This window comes from Gasterosteus aculeatus, chromosome 21 (genome assembly GCF_964276395.1).
Source record: "Gasterosteus aculeatus chromosome 21, fGasAcu3.hap1.1, whole genome shotgun sequence".
Classification (NCBI taxonomy): domain Eukaryota; kingdom Metazoa; phylum Chordata; class Actinopteri; order Perciformes; family Gasterosteidae; genus Gasterosteus; species Gasterosteus aculeatus.
In genome coordinates, this window is record NC_135708.1 from 13,686,879 (window position 1) to 13,711,003 (window position 24,125).

General features: G+C 45.8%; 2 protein-coding genes across 5 annotated transcripts in view; both read left to right on the forward strand.

The window, feature by feature from the left end:
• prex2 (phosphatidylinositol-3,4,5-trisphosphate-dependent Rac exchange factor 2) overlaps window positions 1–4,056 on the forward strand; it is a 71,213-nt gene extending 67,157 nt beyond the window's left edge. For both annotated transcript variants that reach the window (XM_040167550.2, XM_078095854.1), the window contains 2 exons: window positions 1,639–1,706; window positions 3,221–4,056. In XM_040167550.2, the coding sequence (XP_040023484.2) occupies window positions 1,639–1,706; window positions 3,221–3,266 (114 nt within the window). In that variant the 3' untranslated portion in view covers window positions 3,267–4,056. The remainder of the gene's footprint in view (window positions 1–1,638; window positions 1,707–3,220) is intronic.
• Window positions 4,057–4,372: 316 nt separating this feature from the next.
• The window catches only part of c21h8orf34 (chromosome 21 C8orf34 homolog), a 40,084-nt gene continuing 20,331 nt past the window's right edge, over window positions 4,373–24,125 (forward strand). For 2 of the 3 annotated variants that reach the window (XM_078095863.1, XM_078095862.1), the window contains exons 1-7: window positions 4,506–4,820; window positions 12,616–12,760; window positions 12,927–13,058; window positions 14,679–14,798; window positions 14,910–14,938; window positions 15,713–15,864; window positions 19,015–19,181. In XM_078095863.1, the coding sequence (XP_077951989.1) occupies window positions 4,752–4,820; window positions 12,616–12,760; window positions 12,927–13,058; window positions 14,679–14,798; window positions 14,910–14,938; window positions 15,713–15,864; window positions 19,015–19,181 (814 nt within the window). In that variant the 5' untranslated portion in view covers window positions 4,506–4,751. Of the gene's footprint in view, window positions 4,821–12,615; window positions 12,761–12,926; window positions 13,059–14,678; window positions 14,799–14,909; window positions 14,939–15,712; window positions 15,865–19,014; window positions 19,182–24,125 lie in introns of all 3 variants that reach the window. The other variant, XM_040167567.2, reaches the window with a different exon arrangement.

Below are 24,125 nucleotides of genomic sequence, written 5' to 3' on the forward strand. Positions count from 1 at the left end.
AAAAACAGATGGTTCAGTCCACATACAGGAAACAGAAACCTGCACTGTATTTCCCGGCTTTGTGTGTCTCTGTGTGTGTGTGTGTGTCCTTGCTCTCAGACGTCAGCTGATGAATGTGATGAATATAAATGTATCACACAAGGTTTGGATGACGCCTCGTCTTCCTTACCGTATAGTCATCCTCCCGGACTAATAGGTTATTGCTCAGCATCCGGTCCAGGCAGGTACCACCCATCTAGTGCAGACGACATCATGCAGCGCGAGGTCGCTCGAGTGAGACGGCCCAAACGGGTCCAATCGCAGCTCGGCTTACAAACATCTGCACGGCAGTTTCGTCCGTCTGGGAAGAGTTGACACTGAACTAACTTATGAAGATAACTCATGACGTTATCCTTCTGGACCTTTTGTTTTCCCTTTTCAGAATATGGAATGGAAATGTCATGTATCGACTTAAAAATCCAGGATGAATATTTTCACCTGCGATATTCATTTAATTTTCTCATTGATGTTTCAACCATTAAAGACTCTGAAGCTGAATATTTAGTTTGAGTTTTAGGTGCAGAGACATAAATTATAAAATAATCACCATGTTATACAATACCATGTTTAAGTTATTAGGTTATGTGGAAAATGAAGAAAATTGCACAAAATACATGCAGCATTTTGAATGCACGAGCAACTAGGCGTTCATTACAAAGAACCAGTGAATTACTTAAAATTGTCTTGAATTCTGTTGAGATTTTGACTATTTAAAGCAAGTTGAAATAACCTTTTAAAAAAAAAAAAGCTTTTGTCTCTAACACGTCCTTTGGGGACGTCAGGGGGCATCTCGGCGGGGGCTGTGATAGGCATCGAGTAATTGCAGATGCTATCCCACTACCCGGACGTTACTCTGGCCACACAGTAAGATGGAAAAGTAGGAACCGAGAGGTCAGCTAATGCACTTTGGACCAGTTGCTCCGCCTCCGCTCAAAGCGCGCACGCTGATACCATCCTTCAGGATAATGATTTGATTGTGTATTGTGGCTTTTGTGCGTGCGTCACAGGGGGAGAGGGGTTGCATTCTGTGAGTGCCGGTGTTTGTGTCTTTTTAAATGGAGAGGCTGGAGGTTTTTGCTTTTAGGTTTTAGTATCTGCCGACTCTGCACACAATGCAGCCTGCAGATCACAGGAACATCTGCAAAGAGCAGACATACTCCTGACTAGGTGTAATCTAACTCACGCACGCACTCGCATACAGGAACCATTCATCTTCCAAATCCCTTACTACCCACTTCTATTCCCCGACAAAGACTTTGCTGTGTGTGGACTTATGCTAACAGAGGTGAAAGAGTAGAGATACTAAAGATAAACGGCCAACTTAAAAAATGAGGGCCTTAAAATGCATAATCTGAAATCTATTTTACAAGCCTCAATATTTATAGGAGCCGTTGGACTATAAACGATTCCCCTCTCTTCTCTGGTGACTACCAGGCGCCCAAGTCATCGTCGTTAAATCTTCAGTGATGTGATGGCGCTGACTCGTAGCTCATCGGCCGATTTTTTTCAACCAAGCTCTTCCTGTGTCCTCTCTCTATGTTGTTCATCTTCAACCGGATCCACGATGGCATCGACTCACGCGCGCGTTTTGTCTTTCAGGGGGCGAGAGTTCAGAATTCCGCCAAGAATCTGGGAGTGAGGGATCGGACACCGGCATCAGTCCCAAGGTAAAACAGCTGCCCACAGATGATAAAAGGATTGATAAAAGGATTTTAGCAAAATGTGCACTTTATTCTTGACTAACAACAAATCTCATATCGTTACGGCTGGACATTTTTAAAGCCCACTTTTGGGATGATTAAACTCAACTTGCAGAGAAATTGAGCTCTGATGCCTCAGACAGTATTAAGTTGCTGCTACTTTTTCAGCATTAAAAAAATGAGAACACTAAATAAAGAAAGGGGTTTTAGTGACCTTAAAGATTTAAAAGGGCTCTTAAAAGTTACGGCATACTGTTACAAATGGTCAGCGGTCGTGTATAGATTTTTTTTCTCCTCCAAAACAAAAAGAACTACAACGGTTCAAATGTTTTTCTCCTATATTGCCCATCTGTCTTTTCAGAGGCGCGTGCATTAGTACAGCACTGCAGGGTGTGTATGTGCCTTTTCTTGCAGGACTGGGGCCAAATGTTTTTTTTATTAGAAGGGAGCTCCCTGCACTCAGTAGCCCCAAGATGAGAGCACGGACCGCCTCAGCCTCTTGGCTGTGACATATAGGCCTCTGTGTGTGACAGGCAGCCCTTTTGAACCTTTTAGTGAAATTGACAAATACAATTAAGTAGCGGGATGATTAGTGTAGAGAAAATGTGGCTGGAGAGCAAAACTGCTGCCTTCTCAGTAGAATTGTGTCAGAATTGTTGCAGTGTGACTGCTGCAGAATATATAAGTGTGTTTTGTGTATCATAAAATGTCGGCTGGTAGTTCACCGTTCTGCAGCTGAAAGGAACAAGTTACAATTTGGTGTGAGTTTTTCCTGCAGCCATTTCTCATCCATGATAATAGATGTGAGTGGTTGGATTGATTATTCAAACTACAGAAGATATCCCTGTTGATGCAAGAAATACAGCTGATTATGGTGAACATTTTTACTGCGATAGGGAAAAAAGAACGTTGATCAATCTTGGATAAAAAAAAGTGGTTAAAGTTAGGTTTCCTGTTCATTTATACATTACAACAGATTGTGTAAAACATGACTGAAATGCGATGGTTTTATGATTTTTTAATGGACTATATAATGGTATTGTTACAAAAATTTAAGTAAACCAGGCAGTGGGTCCTTTGTGTTCTTTCCCTAATAAAAACAACCAACTAATGCATAATTCACGTGATATTTTAAAAAACCAACTCATTTGTTTTGAAAACCTCTAATAAATTACATCAAGCTATATTCATACAGTTTATTTGTAGCAACAACACCCGTGAAGGTGTTTTTACTGATGTGAGGTTAATGTTGTTTGAAGCTGAACGTGTGCTACTAAGGATAATAATTAATAAAATAATAATAATTCTTCCACGCTGATATTTGTCTTCATGGGGCTGCAGCTCAAAATGGTGTTCGACTTTCCTTTGCACCAAACGGAGACCCGTTCCCTCGGGTAGTGGCATTACACCACAGATTGCTGCATTGTGTCTGTACACTAAAATGTGATTAACTACCAGTTTGATGCATGTCTTCCGATCAGGTTGTACAAGCTGTGCCAGCCTCCGCCCCCAGATGGTGACCCATAATGCATTGCATCCAGGCGATGCCGAAGTCTTGGGGAGCCTTTCGTCCCCCCGTGAAGGATCAACCTTGTACAAGACAGTTATTGGGTCAATTTTGATACGTCTCAGAGTAGCTGCCTAAAATGTAAATAGAATTTTAAAAGCCGTAAATAGTATTTTTAATACTTTATATTTTCCAATGTTGTACTTTATACATATTTTTTGTTTTTTTTCATATAATGCATCTGACAAGACAAGGAATTAGTCAAATGAAATGCTATGGTCCCATCAGGTCTCTGTCTTCTGATTATGTGCTAACAATAATGTTTGCCTTGGGACATTTTCATTTCATGACCATATTTACTTTGCATATAAAGTCAGCAAGATAATAATGTTTTAAAGGATATTCGGCTTTGTTTTGTGGTTAAATGTGCAAATAATAGCTTCCTTCTCTGCCCATCTGACTTGCATGCTTTATTGATTATCTCAGTATTGGGTAACCATATGAATGTGTATTATGTTACCTTCCTGAACATGTTTATTTGCTTGTAAATGTACATTTGTTGTGTGTGAATGTGCTAAACGATTCTTGCCATTGATTCACACTACGTTCATAGGACGTTACGCGTGTGAAGACTTTCATCGGTGTATCAGTATTAACACACAGTAGCTTTGTGGAAGTAGAAATACGTTCTGTTATTTTATACTGACAGTACTCAGGATTAACGTTCCCCTCTGTTACTTATTACTGGATGAATCAACGTCTCTACTATGCAAACAAATAAGTGGTAATAAACTGCATCGATAAGCTCCAGGAGGGTTTACAAGGATTCATTTTTGCTTCCAAATGTCTCCAAAACACACCAAACGCTGATAAAACGCATCAGCCATTTGTTAAAACAAAAAAACATGCGAAATAAGTGACCTGTTGCCATTTTGCAGCTCGATTGGCTGAACAATTAACAACATACATGTTTGGTTTGACTTGTTGAACTTCAGTCAGCGAGCAGCACGTGCGCAGGCGGAGCGGGTTGCCTCGTTCTTCTCGCGACCGACACGGCGAGGTGGGGGTGGTGGGGGGAGGGGCGGCGGGGGCACCTCAGGCTTTGGAGCCCCGCCGCGAATAAACGGGGGAGTGGCTCCGGCGAGCGTCGGTCGCGCGGCCGGCAGCCGGTGTGGGCGGAAGGTGTGTAACGTGTCACGGGGCTGCGGTGCCGCCATTGGCCGCCGGAGAGTCAGCGAGCGCGACGATCCGCCGACGGTCCCGGGCTGAGCCTCCGCAACGAGCCGCGCTCAGAGCGCCACGCGAGCCGTCTGAAACTTAAAACACGTCGCTCCGCTGCACAGCTTCTTTTTTGGGGGGAGGAGGGGGGGTTGTTCTTTTTTGTTGTTGTTGTTGTTGCACGTTTTGCTCGCCGTGACGGACGACTGACCGGGGGGGGGGGGGGGGGCTCACCTCATGATCTCATCCCGCTGAGGAGCTGCTCAGCTCGGCACAACAGTTTCTCCATGGCGTCCCCGCAGCAGTCAAGGATTCAGACGTATCTGGAGAAGAATAGAATCGGACCTTTGTTCGAGGTGAGTGCAAAGTTGTGCGCCTGCGATTTCTGAAGCACCGTTTCGGCGGGTGAGCCCCAACCAACATCTGCAGTGTGAGCCGTCACACCCGGGGGGGGGGGGGCTAACCGAGGACGGGCTACACCTCATCGTGGACACGTTAGGACCTTCTCTCTCTTTTATTTTTCTTGCACCTTAGTCTGGTTGAAACGTCCCGCCGGGCTCCGTGCTGCCCCCCCCTTGTCCCTGGTTCGCCCTTTGAATGATGCTGCTGTGCCCTTTTAGTCACTGAAGTTAAGAGGGGAACTACAGGAGCATCCAGCGGTCTCTTGAGTGACAGTCAGTGTAAGGATGTGCTGATGAGCTTGGGAGGTGTGTGTGTGTGTGTGGGGGGGGGGGGGGGGGGGGGGGGGGGGGGTATTGTCACTGTGCCATCCAGGCAGCCCAGGGGACGGCATGACTTCATCCCAACATCATCCCGGCAGCAACGTGAGGCGTAAACGGAGTCGAGGTGGAGAGGCAGACAGAAGGTCCAACTCCACAGACTGATTTCTTTTTACATGAGATGCAGAAGATCTGAGAGGGCTCGCTGCATTATTCCCCCCCCCCCCCCCCCCCCGCCCCTAATCCCCCCTAGCCCCCCCTATAGGTGTGGAAGCCGATGCACCTGCAGTGTATTCATGGCAACATTCACGTGCAAGTGATGGATTTTGCAAAGTGCTGACGTGTCACATCTTGTTCTTGGACCGGATACATATTAGCGACACGCACACACACACACACACACAACACACACACACACACACACACACACACACACACACACACACACACACACACACACACACACACACTGAGTCTGCATGTAAAAGCGATGTAAGCAGTGAGGCTCGTTTCAGCACCATGGAGAGAGATTCTTGCCTCACATGCGTTGAACCAGCGAGACGATTTGTTAGTCACCAGCTACCTCTGCCCCCCCCCCCTCACCCGCCTCTTCATATCTATTTCATGGACATTTAAATAGTCCTAAAGTGCCTCCGATACCAGCATGGGTTGTCTTCACCAACTAGGACACAAATAAATGCATAGTTGCTCACATTATTTGGGCTGTGACTGTTGCATTGTGGGGGCTGCATAGTGTATTTTGTTTTTGAAAGGGTTGTATCAAGAGGGGAATATTTCAAAACTTCCTTATTCACCCACTATTCATGAGAGAATTATGTAGCTGCTACCTTGGTGTTACGCTTGAAAAGCTTTGCCCCCTTTCCCCCCCCCCCCCCCCCCCCCCCCTTCTTCACAGGCATTCAGTTTTTAAGAAAAGAAGCTTGTTTCTGTGAGATGAGTCCAGGAGGAGAAGCCGGAATCCTCCTTGTAACTGTCCTTTGGATCAGATGTAGTGAACTGGAGCAGCAGATGTAATAATACAGCTGTTCTGCTATGCTGATTTAACCAAAAAGGATCTGGCTGAGAGTTAGTCATGTTTGAATGTAGAAATCAAAGTTAATTTTATTAGAGAAAGGCAGCAACATTGTGACCGTGTGCTTGTGTATTTACGATTTGGTGCTGAAACAAAACCAAAACTATTATTGAACATTAAATACATCACATATTTGCCACAGATGGAAAAAGGGAATTTTCTGCCACTGATTCTAGTCAAATCCTCTGCAAAAAAAAATCTTTCACGGTATCATTCATTTTAAAGGTCACCTCACTTTTTATTATAATAACTAGATACATTTAATTTGTTGTGGGGCCTCCAGAAACACTTGATTACAAGTGTACGAGTACCATGCAAAATAGTGTTACCTGTTGTGTAAACGCCACCCATCACTGTCTTCATTAGTGTCTTTTCCCAAAACCCCTTCACTGACACACTCATCTGCAAAGCCTCATCACGCTGTCGTGTGTGCGTCGTCTGTGCGTTGTGTGTGTGTGTGTGTGTCTGTGTGTACAGTTATGTATAACAGCGAGCAGGGGTTCATTGTCTCACCCTGATGAGACACAGCTTATGATTTGCCATCAAATTGATCCCCCCCCGCCCCCCTCCTCTTTCCTCACTAATGAAATGGTTGGGTTGCAGAGATAGCGAGCTGAGTCAACATAGAAATATTCTCCTTTCTGTATAATTGAAGTAATTGCACTCCAGATTATTGTCAGCCACTTGCCCATTTTTGATGAATTGATATTTTTTTCAATCACTTAACATCTGCAGTGCAGCCGGACCTTTTGCATTTTTGAGTTACAGTCAGCAAAGGCATTAAAGTAAGTTAAAGGCCACGTGTTGCCGATCAATTCTAAATAAATATGCAGATACCTGTATCGAGATTGATGTGTTATTAAGTGAGTGTTGGTCTTGGCTTGGTTGTCATGGTTTCCGGCTGATTTCCATTGCGTTATGAAAGATATACTGTATCTAATTTATTGCATCAAATGGAAAAAAGGATTATGTAAAATACTAAAGATGCTTATATAAATCTTTCATGAGCAAAAAACACATTGAATTGCCTTCATTTCATGCCGTTTTTAATTAATGTCTAATTATCTTTTCTCTTTTTACAACCAAGAAGCATTCCAGCCTCACATTTACTTTCCCATGAAGGAATCACTTCGGCACGGTGAGAATGAGATTTTAAATCAATAAAGATAAACGAAGCGCCGGTGAGCCGATACCGTGCATTTGAATCGTAAAAGCTCCTGTGGGTGTTTAAACTAATAGTCCACTTAAATGACTTTCCATAGATTCCTCTTCCACCCATGTGGAAAAGCTCCGCTCCAACCCTGCTCAGCTGTGTAGTGTTTCTAATCTGCTGCGCTCAGGGTTTGTGCAGTGTACACACACACACACACACACACACACACACACACACACATTCTCACCTATTGATTCAATCCCTTAAGAAGCCATTCATTGGAGATGTGGTTCATTTTGAGATGTTTCCCACCTTCTGTGGACGCAGTGTGCTCGGTTTGAATTTCTGTCTGTGCCCAACTTGTTTCCTCTTTCTCTCTTTTCTTTCCTAACATTTGCTTTGCCATAGTTATTGATTATATGCTCCTATGTGAATTTCCCCGGCCACAACCGCTACAAGTCTGTGCGGCTCCAGAAAAAAGCAGGAAAATGTGAGGAATGTGTCAAATACCTGGCATCGCCTGGGCTTTAAGCTCTTTGTTATTCTGAACCCTTTGAGAATGCATTAGGTTCTACACCATGCAGACATTTCTGTCCGACAGGGTTACTGTCATTGACCTCCTGCATGTCCGTAATAATAAGCAAGTCCATTTCATCTCAGTTTGAGGTGTTTTATTTCTCACTTTTTTGTTATTATTTCATATTATTGCTAACGAGGTCAGTTATCACAAAAAGTGGAGATGTTATAATGATGCTGTAGCTCGGTAGTGATGCAGGCAGGGTTATCTCACATCTCCTGTCATGATGAGGCATATTTCAGTCTTTTGATTTCATGACTTGCAATCATCCAAGTTCATTACCATTTGAATACTGGCGGGTTATTATAGCATGTTTTTACATGCAAGCACAGATGCTCAATCTGAATTGAATCATCAGAAGTGTGAAGCCATGCTAAAAGTCAATACAATCCATTCAGGGGTAAATGGTTTTGATTTCCCATGGCGGCTTTGTTGGAGAGCCACGTGAAGATTGAAACAAGGCCTTTCCCTTTTGTCATCTCACGGGGAAGACCGGAGATTTATATTTAGTAATCAACACCGTCCAAATCCACCGGAGAGAAACAGTTTGTGAACACACAAAGTGTCACATAAAACACACCCACAAGTCTTCAACAAATCAACCGCGACACAAAAAGAGGATAATAATGAAATTGATTGAGTTTGGATAGATGAGTGTTCAACCTTGGATTACTGTTTTCATGCATCGAGTTTAGTTTTTTTTTTTTTTTAAACCAGAAGTGACACGAGACTTTCATGAAGTGTAAGGGTAAAAGTTTGGCAGCTCCATAAAACATTCCCTGCTCTTCTATCGTCGTCTATTTCATTTTCCGTTTTATTCTAAAAAGACTTAATTTACTTAAAGAACATCATGCTGTATTGAAGAAAACTTCTATCCCACAAACTACAATGTTTCTTTTTTGCCAAACTTGAAGCGGCGCTACAACATTTAGCAAGCTATTTCTCACGCGTATCAGTGAGACGTCTAAAGGCATCTCCTCTGATAAGTATCATTTGCTGGTGGGTCTGGTCAGGTGACCAGCCTCTCCCGCATGATCTGCTCTGCTCTTGTCTGCCTGCTTCTCCAAGGTCTGGATCTCTTCCAGTGGCATATCCGTGTGTCTCTCTCTCTCCCTCCCTCCCTTCGTCCCTCCACTCAAATATCATTCTCTTTTTTTATTATATACTGAGCTCTTTCTGGGTATGAAGCACATTTGGGCAGAACGGACGTGACCTCAGGAGCCTCAGGATATGACTTTGCATTCCTACGTCATTGGCAAACGGACAATAAATCAATGGTAGTCTGTCTCCTTAAAAAGGGGCGACGTAGACAGGAAGCCCTCTCGGGAGTCTTTTTTTTACACAAGGATACATTTTAAAGTAGATCCGAGAAACAGCAGTTCACGGTGCAATAACCTGAGTGGTGTAAATGCCTACGCTTTTGTTAGTGCAGCATTCCTGCATCCTCCCTTACACACACAGCACGAAGATACGGCTGTCGCATGTTATCGACTGTAACGGATGCACTTCCTTCCCCGAATGCAAGCAACATAGAAATCCGCCTCTTGCAGAGTGTGTGCTTCGTCCCGGTTGCGTCAGCGTCCTCTCCCATCCAGACGTCCACACCTCGAACTGATCTCCAGACGTCCGCTGAGGGAGAAAAGCTTAGGCCTGAACCCATGTAAGCTAAATCAACGCTGTCGTTACAGTGTGAAATCAACAGAGACTGTCCGGGTGTCCTTGCCGGTGTGCCGTTCAGCATACCAACCCACGCTCGAGCCTACATACAAGCTTCCCGCTCCTGTTGATGCTCCTTTTCCCACTTTCCCTTTGCTTTAAGTTGCAGGGATGCAGGGAGTGTCAGTCAGGGTATCGTTGTCGTTGTCCCCGAGGGAAGTCCTTGAGAGCTTCCAAGGACTCGGGTGTCTCTTGGCTGGTTGACAGCTTGTCAATTACCGCACCCAAACCTTTTACTGCCTGGGGCACAGAGACATCACGCCCCCGACAACAGATCTGCCCGATATGGACTGCCTGCCTCGGTGGCTGACGCCGCCCGTTGGCCTGATGCAGCGGCTGCGAATAAATCTGCCGCTGTTTATTTTTCTCACGCACGGACACATGTGACTGTTTTGCTGATGCGGGTCGTTAAAGTCTGCTCGCGTGTAGAATGGCTGACCCAAATTTGAACCTACATCTTATTTTGCTTACTGTCAAAAAAAAATTAATAGGATCACCAGTCAACCAGCGTTTGGCTTATTATTAGAGTTGTGTTGTTCAATGCACCTGATTATCATAGAAAGTGATGGTGTCGGATACAATTACCTTGGTTGGGTGAATATACGTGAATAATCTGCAGTGTAGAAACACATACCCATGTCACATGGTGGCACACATGTGTGTTTTTTTTTACTGGACGTGGGGAAGATGCAGATGTACCCAAACGTGCTGTCACTTCTCAGACAATCCCCATATTATCTCTCTTGTGTTGATAATAATTCACCTCATGGCAGTCATCAAAACAACCGCACATCCTTCCCTTTCCCCCTTTCCCCATGAAGGCCTGTGCGGTACTTCCTGTATAATCTACCAAATTACAACCTGCGTATATGGACCTCCTGTTGGTAGGTTGGTTAAATTACCCACAGGCGCTACTAAGCAGTAATTACAACTTTTACATCTCAGCGGTTTATAATTGTTAGACACAGGCCACGGAGATGGGATGCTTTAGTGTCGTCCTCTCTCTCATTCTCTGGGATATATCTGCAGTTCATGACAAACCTGTTAAAACTCTTTTATGCCCCGATGGTCTTTACAGCCGCCCACAGGCTCCCCGCGGCGGCCCGGCGACGGTTAGCTTCCACATACGCTTCCAACGTTGATTCAAAGACGATTTAATTGCTTACAAGCACTTTGGTATCTGGGGAACACAAGCCCGGTCTGAGTTGTTCCCCGGCGATGTGCTTTTATGTCTGCCTCGTTACCTTGGAGACGGTAACCTAGTATTAAAATCAGCTATGAAATATTCAAGTAGAGTATGTTAAGGACTCAAATATATACATCATATTATTAAAGGAAGGTAAAACCACCAAGAAATTAGAATCTAAATGAGTTTTGTGACAGGACATTGTAACAATTTAAAGCTGACATGTATGTATCTAATGTAACATGTAATATGTTTTTTTTATGTCCGCTGTGTATTCTATTTTTTTTTTTTTTAATAATTTCTCTTTCTGAAGAGCTTGAACATCACTTCATCTCTAGCTACTTCTGGCAGGTTCTTCCAGGTCTTCAGAGTAACATTTCAGCACGCCGTCAGCTTCTGCGAGCAGGAAGGTCCTTCTGACCAATTACCCGATTAGCTTTCTGAGAACATACGACGCAGCCTGCTTTAATACACACATGAGCTGCCTCACATGACCCCCCCCCCCCCCCCCCCCCCCGGACACGTGAGCATGTCCACAAGGGCAAGCACATACATTACATCATGAAGCTACACGATGCTGGACATGAACCTCCGTAGAGTAACACGCCTGTCACACAGAAACACGTGGTACTTGTGCTCTCACACACACACACACACACACACACACACACACACACACACACTTGTTCTATCCATACATTAGTGCTAATTCACTGCGGTCCACTAATGGCCTCCGTGGCTTCTCCGCAGTCGTCGTCCTGAAGTCAGCCTCTGCTGCTGCTCTCATCCTGCCAGTATACACCAAAGCACCTCATACACCGGCATGTGTGCACCCGACAGCTTCAGAGGGCCAGTTATTTTCCTAAATGTGTGATAAAATAATTTTTCAGAACCATTTTGGGATCTTAGCTGGCGTGCTGTTTTGGTTATTTCGACGGACATCTGTCATAAAAGCACACAGATTGGATTTTGACTGAATCATTTGAATCACTACTTCCCATTAGTGGATTTTAAATTAGCATGCAGAGACCGTTGTGGCCTCAACCCTCAACACCTGGTTGGTGTGACTCTCTTCGTGCTTTCAATCTTTCAATGCATTTCAACTTTTCTTTCCTGTTTATGAGTCCGTCCAATGACAATCCCCTTGGCACGCTGAGACAGCAATAGTTAATCCCAGTCATTCTCAACGCGGACATCATTCAGACGTTTCTACTTTGGCCGCCGCAGGCCCAAGCATCCAATGCTGTTCTTTGGATTTCTCAACATATTATGAAGTGCTTTTGTCTTTTTTGCCTCGTGACCATTTCGAAAAGACACAGAAATGCTGCAGTCTGTGTTTTTTTCCTGCTTGTGTCGCGCTGATCGGTCTGATTTAGATGCTCACGTGCTTGCCACGCTTGTTACTAAGTGACACAGAAGTGCAGCAAATTTTGGAAAAACATACCGTTGTCTCATTTGCCTCGACTTCTTATTTATTTCGGGGCAGATAAGAAGCTTATCTCTCCCTTGATAGTGCCGCCTACTGCATAACAAGACTGTCCTGGTGATTGTAAGATTGTATTGCTTGTCACGATATAATATATATATTTAATAATATGTTTGTCTTCTCCAGAATAGTGGACACTCCGCTGGCCACTCTCTCTCTCTCTCTCCTCACTGTTGTTCCCCTTCCATCTAACCGCTCTGTGCTTTGCTCTGCTCCTGTAGGAGTTGATGACCAAATTGATAACTGAGACTCCCGACCATCCAATCCCTTTTCTCATTGATCACCTGCAGACCAAGCATGGCAGCCCAGGCAAGCTGCACAGAGCTCTCTCTGGCTCCGCAGCACTGTGGGCGCAGAGCTCCCCAGGTCAGTTCTCCACGCGTACTCCCGCCCCACAGTACACGCGTTATGCGACGCGTAACGGCTGCAAGAGACGCAGCGGCGCCTGCAAACTCGTCCCTGCAGTTGTGCTTTCCGGGGATTTCCGTGAGCGGGAATGCATAACAGGAGATGTGGCAATCTCTCCCCGCAGAAAGCAAAAACCCCCGAAGGGAGAACAGCAACTATGAGAAGCTGTGGCAAATTCACCCAAAGAAACCCAAGAAGTCCAAGAGCGACCTGGCCGTCTCAAGTATCTCGCCCCCTTCACCGGAATCCAAGTCTTGTAAGTTTTTTCTTTTAAAAGCAATGATTTTGAACCCCCGGATTCTAAGGTGCACCGACTCACTTCAGAGAATCAAGTTGCACAGTTTTGATGCCGTACCTGTTGTATCCCAATTACGCACTCCATTGACTTTAATCTCCATTTTTAATTTGATATAATGATCTCTAATTAAAGTAAGTCACAGTCTCTAGTCCAGCATCCCACGGCCCTGCAGATGACTTATCATGACGTGCTACACACTTGTTTCTGCACCGCTACACACTCTGAAGATGAATTGTTCACAAAGTTCTCGCACTAACGCAGATGAGAAGATCTTCCGGCGCGGAAACTTTTTTTCTCCGTGATAAATGATCATAGCTATGATGTTGGAATGAAGTATGACGCTCGACACGATGAGCATCGGTCAAAAAGGGAGCAAGCAGAGCCACAGACTACTTTAATAATTCAACATTGTGCTCTGTCACTGCCAGACGGACCTATTTTGGGCTGCGGTTTGAGCATTTCTCTCAATCCAGAGGAAACTAATGGCGCGATGAGGGCTTGAGGTTAATAAGGAGGAATAGGAACAAAGTCAGCACATCAAGGTATTCTGAAATGATGCACATTATGAGAGTAAGAAACCTTCAAACGGTAAAACACATGCAAATGTTCCTGGTTGTGCAGAGCTCATTATCAATGTAAATCAAACGAACTGCCACTCATCATTGTTGTAAAACGTGGTAATATCACAACAGCTGTCATAAATAGGAAGAGGTTGCACTCCTGCACACTGTTCACAGTTTGATGAACGGGTTAATGTGCTTTGGCCTCACTGCTACAGTATCTGATTGCGTTAATGAGCAGCCATAGCGGGAACTGAACCCTTAATATATGCCGTTAATGCAGCACAGCCCTTTATGGCAGCGGCACAGAAAGACACCCTTTGCCCGAAGTAATGAAACATATATTTTTTCTTCTCCAGTCCGTATTGGCAGAGACACTTGCTTTGTGTTTATAGTTGTTACATTGCCAAGCGGGCTTATTTAGACTCAACAGAGGATGGAAGATTGAAGCGGCCCGTGCTGTCAAACAGAGGGCTGATGCTTCCTCACTGCACCTGTCATCACGTCTGTCACTCCCAACGTGCATTAGGTCTACTGAATAATCCTTTCCTTTTTAGTTGTACGTAGTAGTAGTATGTTAAGGGACCTGTGCGTTTGTTTGGAAGCTCTGCATAACGCGCTGGTTTTACATTTAAAACCAAGTCGTGTTAGAGCTTAACGCCGTTGGATACTACAAGCAATGCCTCCTCGTATGAAAGAGAATCTGTCTTTCTTTTCATAAATAATGTCTGAATGCAACAGTTCATGAATTAACCATCACATAGAAGCTGTAGAGAGAGGCGGGTAGGATGTCGGTACAAGATGTGGGTCCCCTGGCCTCCGTCCAGTCACCGCGAATTCACCTATTCTGCAGCAATTCGCAAAATCCTGTCTGCACACAGTGGCAGTCTGATTGTACACTTTGTTTTGATGTTTGCTTCCAAAAAAAACAAACAGGGAGGACGTGACCAAAAACCGTGTTTGTGTGTGTGTGTGTGTGTGTGTGTGTGTTTGTTTTTCCTTTTGCCGCGTTGTCCAGTGCCGCGGTCCATCGAGTGCCCGTCCTGGGACTGGAGGGAGAGCCGTGACTTTGACGAGCTCAGCCACATTCTGCAGGAGAGCAAGAAGCTGGGGAAGGCGTTGGAGAGTCTGTCCCGCAGTGAGTGGCCGTAGCCCGCTGAGCTTGGAAGGAGGCTAAAAAATCTTGTATTTTGAACCGTATCGGGTGCTTCTTTGTGCTTTTAAAGCGTTTTCTTCTCTCTCTTTACAGGTATTGCCATCTCCGACGAGCTCGACCAGGTAGATAACGACTGGATTGGAGTCTCTGTCCACGTTAACGTACATGCCGTCAATGGGCCTTTACAGCCGTGGGGAAGCAGTTCTGTGATCCACTCTCGTTGCGCCGCTCGCCTGACATCAACTAAAAGCCGTGTTTAATAACTCCCACTTGTCTGACGGAGCAGCTCTGCTCTTTTTCTCCCCCGGGAGAGTGATGTGCAAGAGAGTGATGACTTCAGTGAGCACGCCTGCGTCTCCCCTGCCGCTGCATCTAACGCTTTGGTCTGAGGTCCCCCCCCCACCACCGATTCTCCTCCCAAACCCAACAGCGCAGCAGCTGCCCAGTCCGCCGATGCACACAGAGGCATTCGGACTTGATGGGTCGTGATGATAAACGCCGCAGATGTTTTGACAAGGGCTCCACTTTTTGCTCAGTGCAGCAGTACGTGTCCAACGTCCTTGGCTCCCGGCCCAGAGATTTTCCTTCTTTCTCTGTGGTGACGGGACTGGGAATGAATACTAAGCACCTGCTCTGATCACACAGTGACAAAAGCATTTTTCTGCTACACATCTTCATCCATACAATCAAAGACGAGCAGAACGGGAGCGGAACGGGAAGGAGGCAAATCTCAGTCTGGGGGGGAGTTAAAGGTCATTAGCGTTGGGATAAAGATTTAGAGCAATTATTTGACTCCTCTTCCGTCTGCCTTTTCCTTTTACCGCCGTGTCCCCGTCTGCCCTCTCCGGCCGGGTTGTTCTGCGTCTCATTATATCTCTCTGTTGTTGTCCTTGCAGAACTTGGGAGGCTACAACTCGGTGGTGCGCCCTCGGGTGGTGGGCGAGTGGGTTGGACGGGAAGAGGAGGACGCAGACCCGCTAGCTTCGGAGATGCTGCGACCCCCCGTCCCCCGGGCGAAAACGCAAGCCTGCTGGAGCGGAGACGGCAGGTCGGTGATCGGCGGGACACACACGTGTGTTCGGTCACACACGTGTGTGCTTATCAAAAGAAAGTTCAAAAACTTTTGAGGAAGTTCACACAGCTGTTGTTGGCTCCTTGGAAAAAAGAGGAGGAGGCAGACATCTGACTGTGGCTGCCTCAGGAATGCCCGTCCGAAATGGGTTCGATAATCCCATTTCAAAGGCGCGATTAAACGCGATGCTGCTTCGACCCAATTTCGAATTAAAGCTAACCTCATTTCTGTGCGCTCAAGGCGCGGGCCCGTTTTTTTTTTTTCGACAATCCAATTGCGTCACATGTTGAACCGCTGAGTGTGTGTGTGTGTGTGTGAGGCCCTCTCTGTTTTCAACTTTTTCTCGTCATAAATTCATGCGTTTGCGAGACTGTCGAGGCCTAGATAGCCGTCACATGGACCTCGGCCGCCGCTGTGACCAATTAGAGGACGATCGGCTGCAAAATGGTAAATCACCATCAGCAGTCCACACACGCACATGAGTGTTAATCTCATTAGCGTGACTGTATGGGTGGATTATAGGGAGAAATCACTTAGTTGGGAGCCTGAGCTGGGAGTTAAGGCTGTGTGTGGCCCCGCTGGTGTTCCTGTGCAAATGAGAAGCTTCCCGGTTTCGCGGATGAACGGAGACGCGTGCAGCCGTGTGTTTGGGATGCAGCAGCGCACCAAAATAATCACAGCGCATTCTCGTACTAACTGGAGGAGTATTTAGCTTAGACCATTTATATCAACTCTTGATTGCATTAAATGGGAACTTCGTCCCACTTTAGATCCTGTTTGAGGATCGAGATCAGAGTTTTTTTCCAAAAATGGGGGGGGATTAGTGAAACGGTGAGGGTGTGAGGAGGGTTTTATATTTGAAGGGGGGGGGGGAGTAGAAGAGAGATGACTTTAAAATCCTTTCAATCAGCAGAGACTTCATGAAAGACTGAAATCAATTCATTGACATGTTTGCCAATGCCGTTTAGTTTCCTTGGCGATTGGAGCCGAATCACAGCGTCATCTTTTAGGGGGTAAAAGATGACGTCACCTCACAGAGATCATTACGAAATCTGGTTGACTAAAAAGGGGGAATGGCTGCAACACGCTGTGGGTCAAACATTTTAGCTAGATGTCACCATGAAACGAACACATTTGAGATCAAATTAGTGAGATCAAAACGGCCACTTAGACCCAAGTAGAAAACCGGCAGAGCCCCACTGTCCTATTTGGGCCTCAGTGGGCCACCTCCTGGTTCCTTGTACACTTTTCAGACTAGAGCCCCCACGTGATTTCATGTCACTTACCTTATTTGTCAGCAATGTCCCATCTTTCTCCTCGGACTATGTCTACTAAGTTTACTCGTTGTCATTTTTTGAACTCCTGGCTTTCGTCCCTCACGTCTTCAGACCACCACGCGCAGAGCTGGCAGGGGGGAGGAGGGGGGGGGGGAGGGGGGGGCAGAAGCTCTCTGTTTGACTGGCTTCAAAGTCAAGGTGGATGAGCGCAAGCAGCACAGGGAAATCAAATGGAGCGAGAGCGTTGAAATATTCAAGGTTTATTCAAATGGATTATTCTCCGTCTGTCCAGTGGAATGAGACTTCCTCGTCCCATGTCCCACGCTTATGAGAGAAAGATCCTAATAGAGGGTAGATGGAGGGGAATACAGCAACACCCACTTTGAGTTTATGGCTATGTTTATCATCTTTAATGACGGGGTTGCACCATCTGATGCTGATCCTTGTGGGGGGAATACAAGCTGACACTGTACAAGTTGCCAGCATGCGCAGTGAGCCAGAGAGATTGTCATTGGAGATATGAGCAACATAATATGTTGTCTTGCTCTCACTGCAGCACTGTGTACAAGTTGATCCACCCTGTCTAGAAAATATTACTAGCAACCACAAGAAAATGTTCGACTTTTTCTCTGAAGGAGATTTGCTACTCGAAGAACAACATTTGTGCATTAACCACCTTTGCTTTGCTCATTGTAGGAGATCTTATTATCCCAGAAATACTACACAACGAGTACGAAGACACATCTGTCATTTTGTGACCGTTATCTGTGAATAGAAGTCATTAAACTGAGATTTGCATCAAATTAATACTCCTCTGCTCCGCTAATCCAAGCTCTTATCCTGTGGGAATTAATTCATCCAATATAGAGTAAATGCTGACGCCCGCATCATAATTGTATCAGTGACTTTATAGGAAGTAATACATAGGTGGGTAACTTCTCCTGTGGAATGAAATGAGGCTTTCAAGAAAATAAATGATAAAAGATACACATCTAGTTTCCTCGTGTATTGATTCTTTAATTAAAAACGTCTCTGTGGATATCAGATACAGCAGATCATTTCTCTATTTTCCATTGCTGCGTCTTGTTACGTTTATAAATTGAACGACAGCATATATGGCAAATGTTGGCATTACCCTTCATGATAAAGTAAAGTGTAAATCATATGCAAATTGAACATATACACAATGAAAAACTGCTGGATCCTAGTAAAAACATCTCTTTCTTGCATTCATGCTTTTCCCTCTGCCTTTTATCAAGGCTAAAACAATTCCAACCAAAGTACCTCGTACCCCTGTGGGTTCACCTTTGTTTACTACTTTTGGATTTTATTATTAGCCCTCCTCTCCTCTCCTCTCCACTAAAAGCTCTCCATGCAAACGGTCTCTTTGGGGGGGGGGGGTGTCCCTGTCTTCATCTCACGTCCTTTAGCTACTGCCTCGTGCTTTGGCTCCGTTTCCCATCTCAGCTTTCCCCTGCTGACCTTTCGTAGCAAGGTGTTCTGCACCGGGATTGTATGTTATTTTGTCCAAACAACCATGAAAATGCAGCCAAATGTAACAAGTGATCACTTTTAAACGCCTATTCGCACTCTGCTGAGGCAAATGTAACACTATATTGTATAAATATAAGCCGGAAAGATGTAATTACCATGCGAACATAGTTATTATCATTTCTGAAGTGCATTTTTTTCCTTTAGCAGAAAGCATGTTATTTTGATAATGATGGCCAGGAGTGGGAATTAATTATCGGCAGCTGATGTATTTTAAGTCGTCATGTTAAATATTTGACAGTTTAAGAGTCTTTTTCGCTCTTCAAACCCGACGCCTTCGTCTGCCTTGCCTCTTCAGCCTGAAGATGGAAACAAAGAGCAAAGGGCTGAAGGAGCAGCAGCAGCATCACAAGAAGCTCTTGGCGGCCATGTTGTCCCAGGACTCCTTCGATTCGCTCCAAAGCCCCGCCCCCTCGCTCGCAGAGGAAGAGATGGAGGATGAGGACGATGCGATGGAGCTACTGGGTAAGTGACACATATTCCACATATGCACCCAATGCAAGATGCAAAATATGCAAGACATCCAATTGTGTGAACATTGTTGTGCAGTGCAGCGGACCTTTTATGGTTACATTCCTTTGAATTTAATTTTTTTATTAAAACTATTGTAGACTTGAGTGACTTTGGGGCTCCTCAGCTGGAACAACTAAGCCTTTACTGAGCAGACATGTGTTGAGGGTGAAGTAGACGCTGCATTATTGAACTGTGAGTCAATGTGAGGGAACGCTTAAAGGCGAGAGGATAGTTACGTGTGTTTGGACCGTTCACATGCAGACCACGTGCAGCGGGATGATCGCTGGAAGAGCAAAGCAGCAGTCGGTTTATGTGCGGCTTCTAAAGAGCACTTTCCTAGGAGCTGCTGGGGGAAACTTTGCTTCCTGTTTACACAGTTCTGCCAGATGCTGTCAGCCGGAGAGTCCATGCATTCACACTGACATCAAATCACTGCTTTTTGTTTACTTTTTGTGTGTGTGTGTGTGTGCGTGGATCACATTCCTTGTTGCATGTCACGCCAGTGTGTGCCGCCTGAGGACGGATGGGCAGGCGAGCGAGTGGGTGGAAGGCGGTTGTCTGCCGACAGGTCGTCCTGTCCGTGCAGACACAGGATGTGGTGCCTCACGCCAAATTGAGTTTTGTTTGTCTGCAATGTTTTGCGCGGTAAAGCTTGTTTCTTCCTGGATGGCAATGCTGCAAGAAATGAAGACCCGTACACACGGCGCAGATTTCATCACTTCATCATTTGCAGAATCCATCAAAGGTTGAATTTTTGAACTCGTACTGGGAAAAGTCAGCTTTTCTACAAATAGAACTTAATTCAAAGTCACACACTTTCTTCTACGTTGGCGAACAAATGTCACACATACAGTTGTTTGTTTTTTTGAGGAGGAGGGGGGGGGGGGGGGGGGTGGGGGGGGGGGGATAACGGCACACAACAAACTCCTTTTTTACTACAACACGGGCCCCAATTATAGTGTGTCAGGGTCGCCCCCGGAGCCGCTGACACACGTACGCCTCGGCCCTCCGCTCTACTGTCACAGCACCGAGACGCTCGGTCTTGTTAGCGGGATCTCTTCGATGGGGCCATTCCAAAGGTGAACCATCTCCGATCGACGTGGCGCAGACTGGCCCAGTACACTGGATTTGCAGCGGGCGATTGTTGTCATTCGTGAAGCTAAATCATCAATCAATCAATTGCTGGTAAAGCAAATTAAATAATAAAATCACATATATTGAACAGTTACCAAATCCGGGCTTTTTTTTTTTTTGCAAATTGAAATAGAACACTGGGATAATAATAATATATGGGATAATTAGAAGAAATGTTGAGAAAATACTACGTGAACACCATAAAGAAGAAGGTAGATGTTCTGTGGTGGCCTCCTTGATCATAGCTCACATTCCCTCAGTCACCATGGTCCAGGGTAGTTGTTGAAAAAATAAATAACGTGCGCAGGTCCTTCTCTGTCGAGGCCTGATCATGGTTCGCTCTCCACAAGGCCCACCGCCACCGTGCAGACGGTCACTCTGAGCGGCCGGCCTCGACCGCCGCGCGCAGCGATGAGCGATCCTCGCGGCGCTCTGTGGGCCTCATTTAGAAAGAGGGCCTTGGCACAAATTCTGTCGCCTTTCGACCAAAAGCGAGATGACCGATGTTCCTTGGCCGCCGGCGTGATCCCGTGATAGTATATCGATCCCCGAAGGAGAAACCTTTTTCCCCGCTCGCTGACCTCGTGAAGGTCGGCTGCTCAGCAGCACGCCTGGAGCTGGCGGGGGATTCAGTGACTTGCTCAAGGACTCTTCATCATGAACGGTCCTCGCCGTTGAAGAGGATACATTTGTAATTCAGTCGATTAAAATGTTGTGTTGCAAAGTACTGGTGGTTGTAATTGGTAGTCGTTTAAGGAAAATGTCATGATGATCGAAATACTACATTCTTTTTTCTTTTAATTCTTCTCTCTTAATCCCGAGTGATAAAATAGCCGATAGGGTCAAATAGCCTATTTGTTGCATTGGTGTGTGTGAAGTTATTGCCCCTCACGTTCTCTTTAATGCCCCAGGTGTGCTTGGAGGCGTGTTGTCTAGTGTAGCGTTGTGTTAGGAGGACCTCTAGTGGCTTCAATGTGGCATTACAGCCGCTGTGTAAACCGCTGCTTGGAAACAAAGCCAGATCAAAAAGGATTTTAACACAGTGTATTTAGCAGATGAGTGCATTTTGAACTGACACAGACACACACACACACACACACACACACACACACACACACACACGTACACACACACACACACACACGTACAGCGTTTTGTTTGGTTTTCTGTGTCGTCGTCTTATTATCAGTTGAGTGGTTTTGTGGCTTGGTTTTCCAGACTGAGGATAAGGATCTCCTAAAATAACAGTAGGAGCCTCTTGGAATAGTTCACAGTACTTTTAGTCAATGTCACACTATTTGAATATAATATAAAAGACATGGATAAGGAGGATTTGTTGTGCTTAGAAGCTTCAAAAGGAGAAAATAACATCTGCTTTGATTTTCTGAAGTCTTATTGATTCTCCAGCTGTTCACTGGGACGGCACTGCGAAGTCAAATCATAATATATTGTGTATGTAAGCAATTGTTTATTCAGTTTATTTGGAGGAAACTTTGCACTTAACTTACAAGTTAAACGTCCTGTCCAGTGGACAATAAAATCACCCACACACACACCCACCCACACACACACACACACACACACACACACACACACACACACACACACACACACACACACACGCATGAGTCCACAGACCCTTTCAGAATGTCGACCCACCCCCGGCTTGTTTTCTGAAACAGGAGAGGGGGGGGCGTGAGAGTAACGTTACCCACTCTCCCCGATTCCCAGTGACCGGCGAGCGTTTGATGGGTACAGGATGACCATGAAGCTGATGGAGTCTGATCTCCGATACACGAGGAATAAAAGCAGCGTCTGGTGGATGAGTTACAATTCCTGTGTGATGCTCTTTTGTGTGTCTTATCTGCCTCGATCAGGCGGGCATGTGGGACGATACCAAAGCAGTTCTTGTTTTTGTCAAGTGAGCCAATCTTCCCCAAACAGTAAAGTAGAAGTGAAAGCGAGGTCATCTATTGCCCTCTGAGGGTTAATAGTGTGTAAACATGTTTTTAGCCGCGCTGAAAGCGATGCCGGTCGGTTGGACCGCCACTTTTGGTCCAGACTTCCCTCTAGGGCCACCTGCTGGTCAAAGTCTTCACTCATCCCGAGAATACCTTAATGACAGCACAGCAACACGTCTCAAATAAAGTGCAGAGCAAAAACTTTTAAGACTTTTAAGGGCTCAAATGCTGATATTCCCATTGAACTCCGTGTGTTGATGTAACCTGAAGCGCTGGATGGGCTGAATGAGAGGTGTCTCTTTGTCTGCCTTTAGGCCGACATTCAGACCGCCACAGGCAGCAGACGAGGCGCACACTTCCTGACGCCAGCAGCCCCCCATCCCACGGCCCCTCCTCCTCCCCACCGCCCCTCACAGACACGCCCCCCATCGGCCCCTTCATCCGCACCCAGACAGCCTAGAGACACAACAGTTGCCCCTGGAGACGATGTAAACCAACACAACGCGGCAGTATCCTCTCAGCGCATCGGTCACTTGAGCAGTTGAATGCTTAAAAGGGCCTCGCCCTAAAAAAAGTATGATTTCTGCGGACGGCGTTGTTATCCAGAATGTCGGATAAAGGACATTGGTGAATAGATGCCTTGTGTATTTTGGGTTACTCACATCGCTTACATCACGCCGCCTCCTCTGCTGCAAAATCAAGATTAAAGAGAGTTATAGACTTGGTGCTGTTGCACGGTAGTTGGTGTGTAATCAGTAGTCATTGTGTTTTTTGGTCGAGCTGTGTGTGTGCGTGTGTGTGTAACGCGCAGCTGCGTCCACGATCTCAAGTAACTACAGACATTTTAACTGGAAGGAAAGAGTCGCACTTGATCAACAAATCCCTTCGCTTGTTTATTAAATCAAACTCCGTTGCCCTTCTGCCATCAGCATCTCTCCCGTACAGGCACGTTTGATGGATTACTGCTAAGTGTTTGCAGCCTCGTTCCCAGCAGCAAAAACACATTTTCACAAAGCAGTACAATTCAACTACACACTTAGCAACAGATAAATAAATAATCATGAAATTTTCCAAAACGCAGGCAGGCTGAAGTCGCCGCTCCGACCACAACGACGGGCTCTGCTGAGCCTACAGTGACGTCCTATTCACGTCACGTCATATTTGCTAAAAGGAGGGTTGCATCTCCGATAGGACTTTCCACGCTCTGCTACTCTGCTCATGTGTGTCCCCATCTGATTCTGATCAGAGTTTTTACTGCCATGTTTTAAGGCCAGGAGAGGGGAGGGGGGGGGGGGGGGGAGGAGGTGTTGGCATTGAAAGCCGAGACACAATTATGAAAATGTAAATTGGAATTTTGTTTTTTTCTTTTTATTACAAAGCCAAACAATCGCGTCCCCGGCGAGACATCACATCAAAGATGTCTGCGTGGCGACTAGCCGCCGGCGTGGAGGCTTTGGTGTTGGGGGCCTAATGGAAAACGAATGCCGCCTGTACGCGTGAGGAAGGCTGAAGTGTGAGGTCTGCGAGTGTCGCCCAACGCGGCGAACACACTTTTTTTTTTTTCCTTTTTGGAAATCTACATCAAGTGTGGTGCTCACACATGTGGGTCTCTTAAAGACGATTAATTACAGCCCGCCGTTGTGCGGCGGGACGCCCCCCCCCCCCTCACCCCCCCCCTTCTCCCCCCTGCTCATGAAAGAATGGAAAATCCAATTATTTCACTTTCGAATGAGTGACACGATAACTCGCAGCCCTTGGATTTGGCGCTGAACTGTGTGTGTGTGTGTGTGTGTGTGTGTGT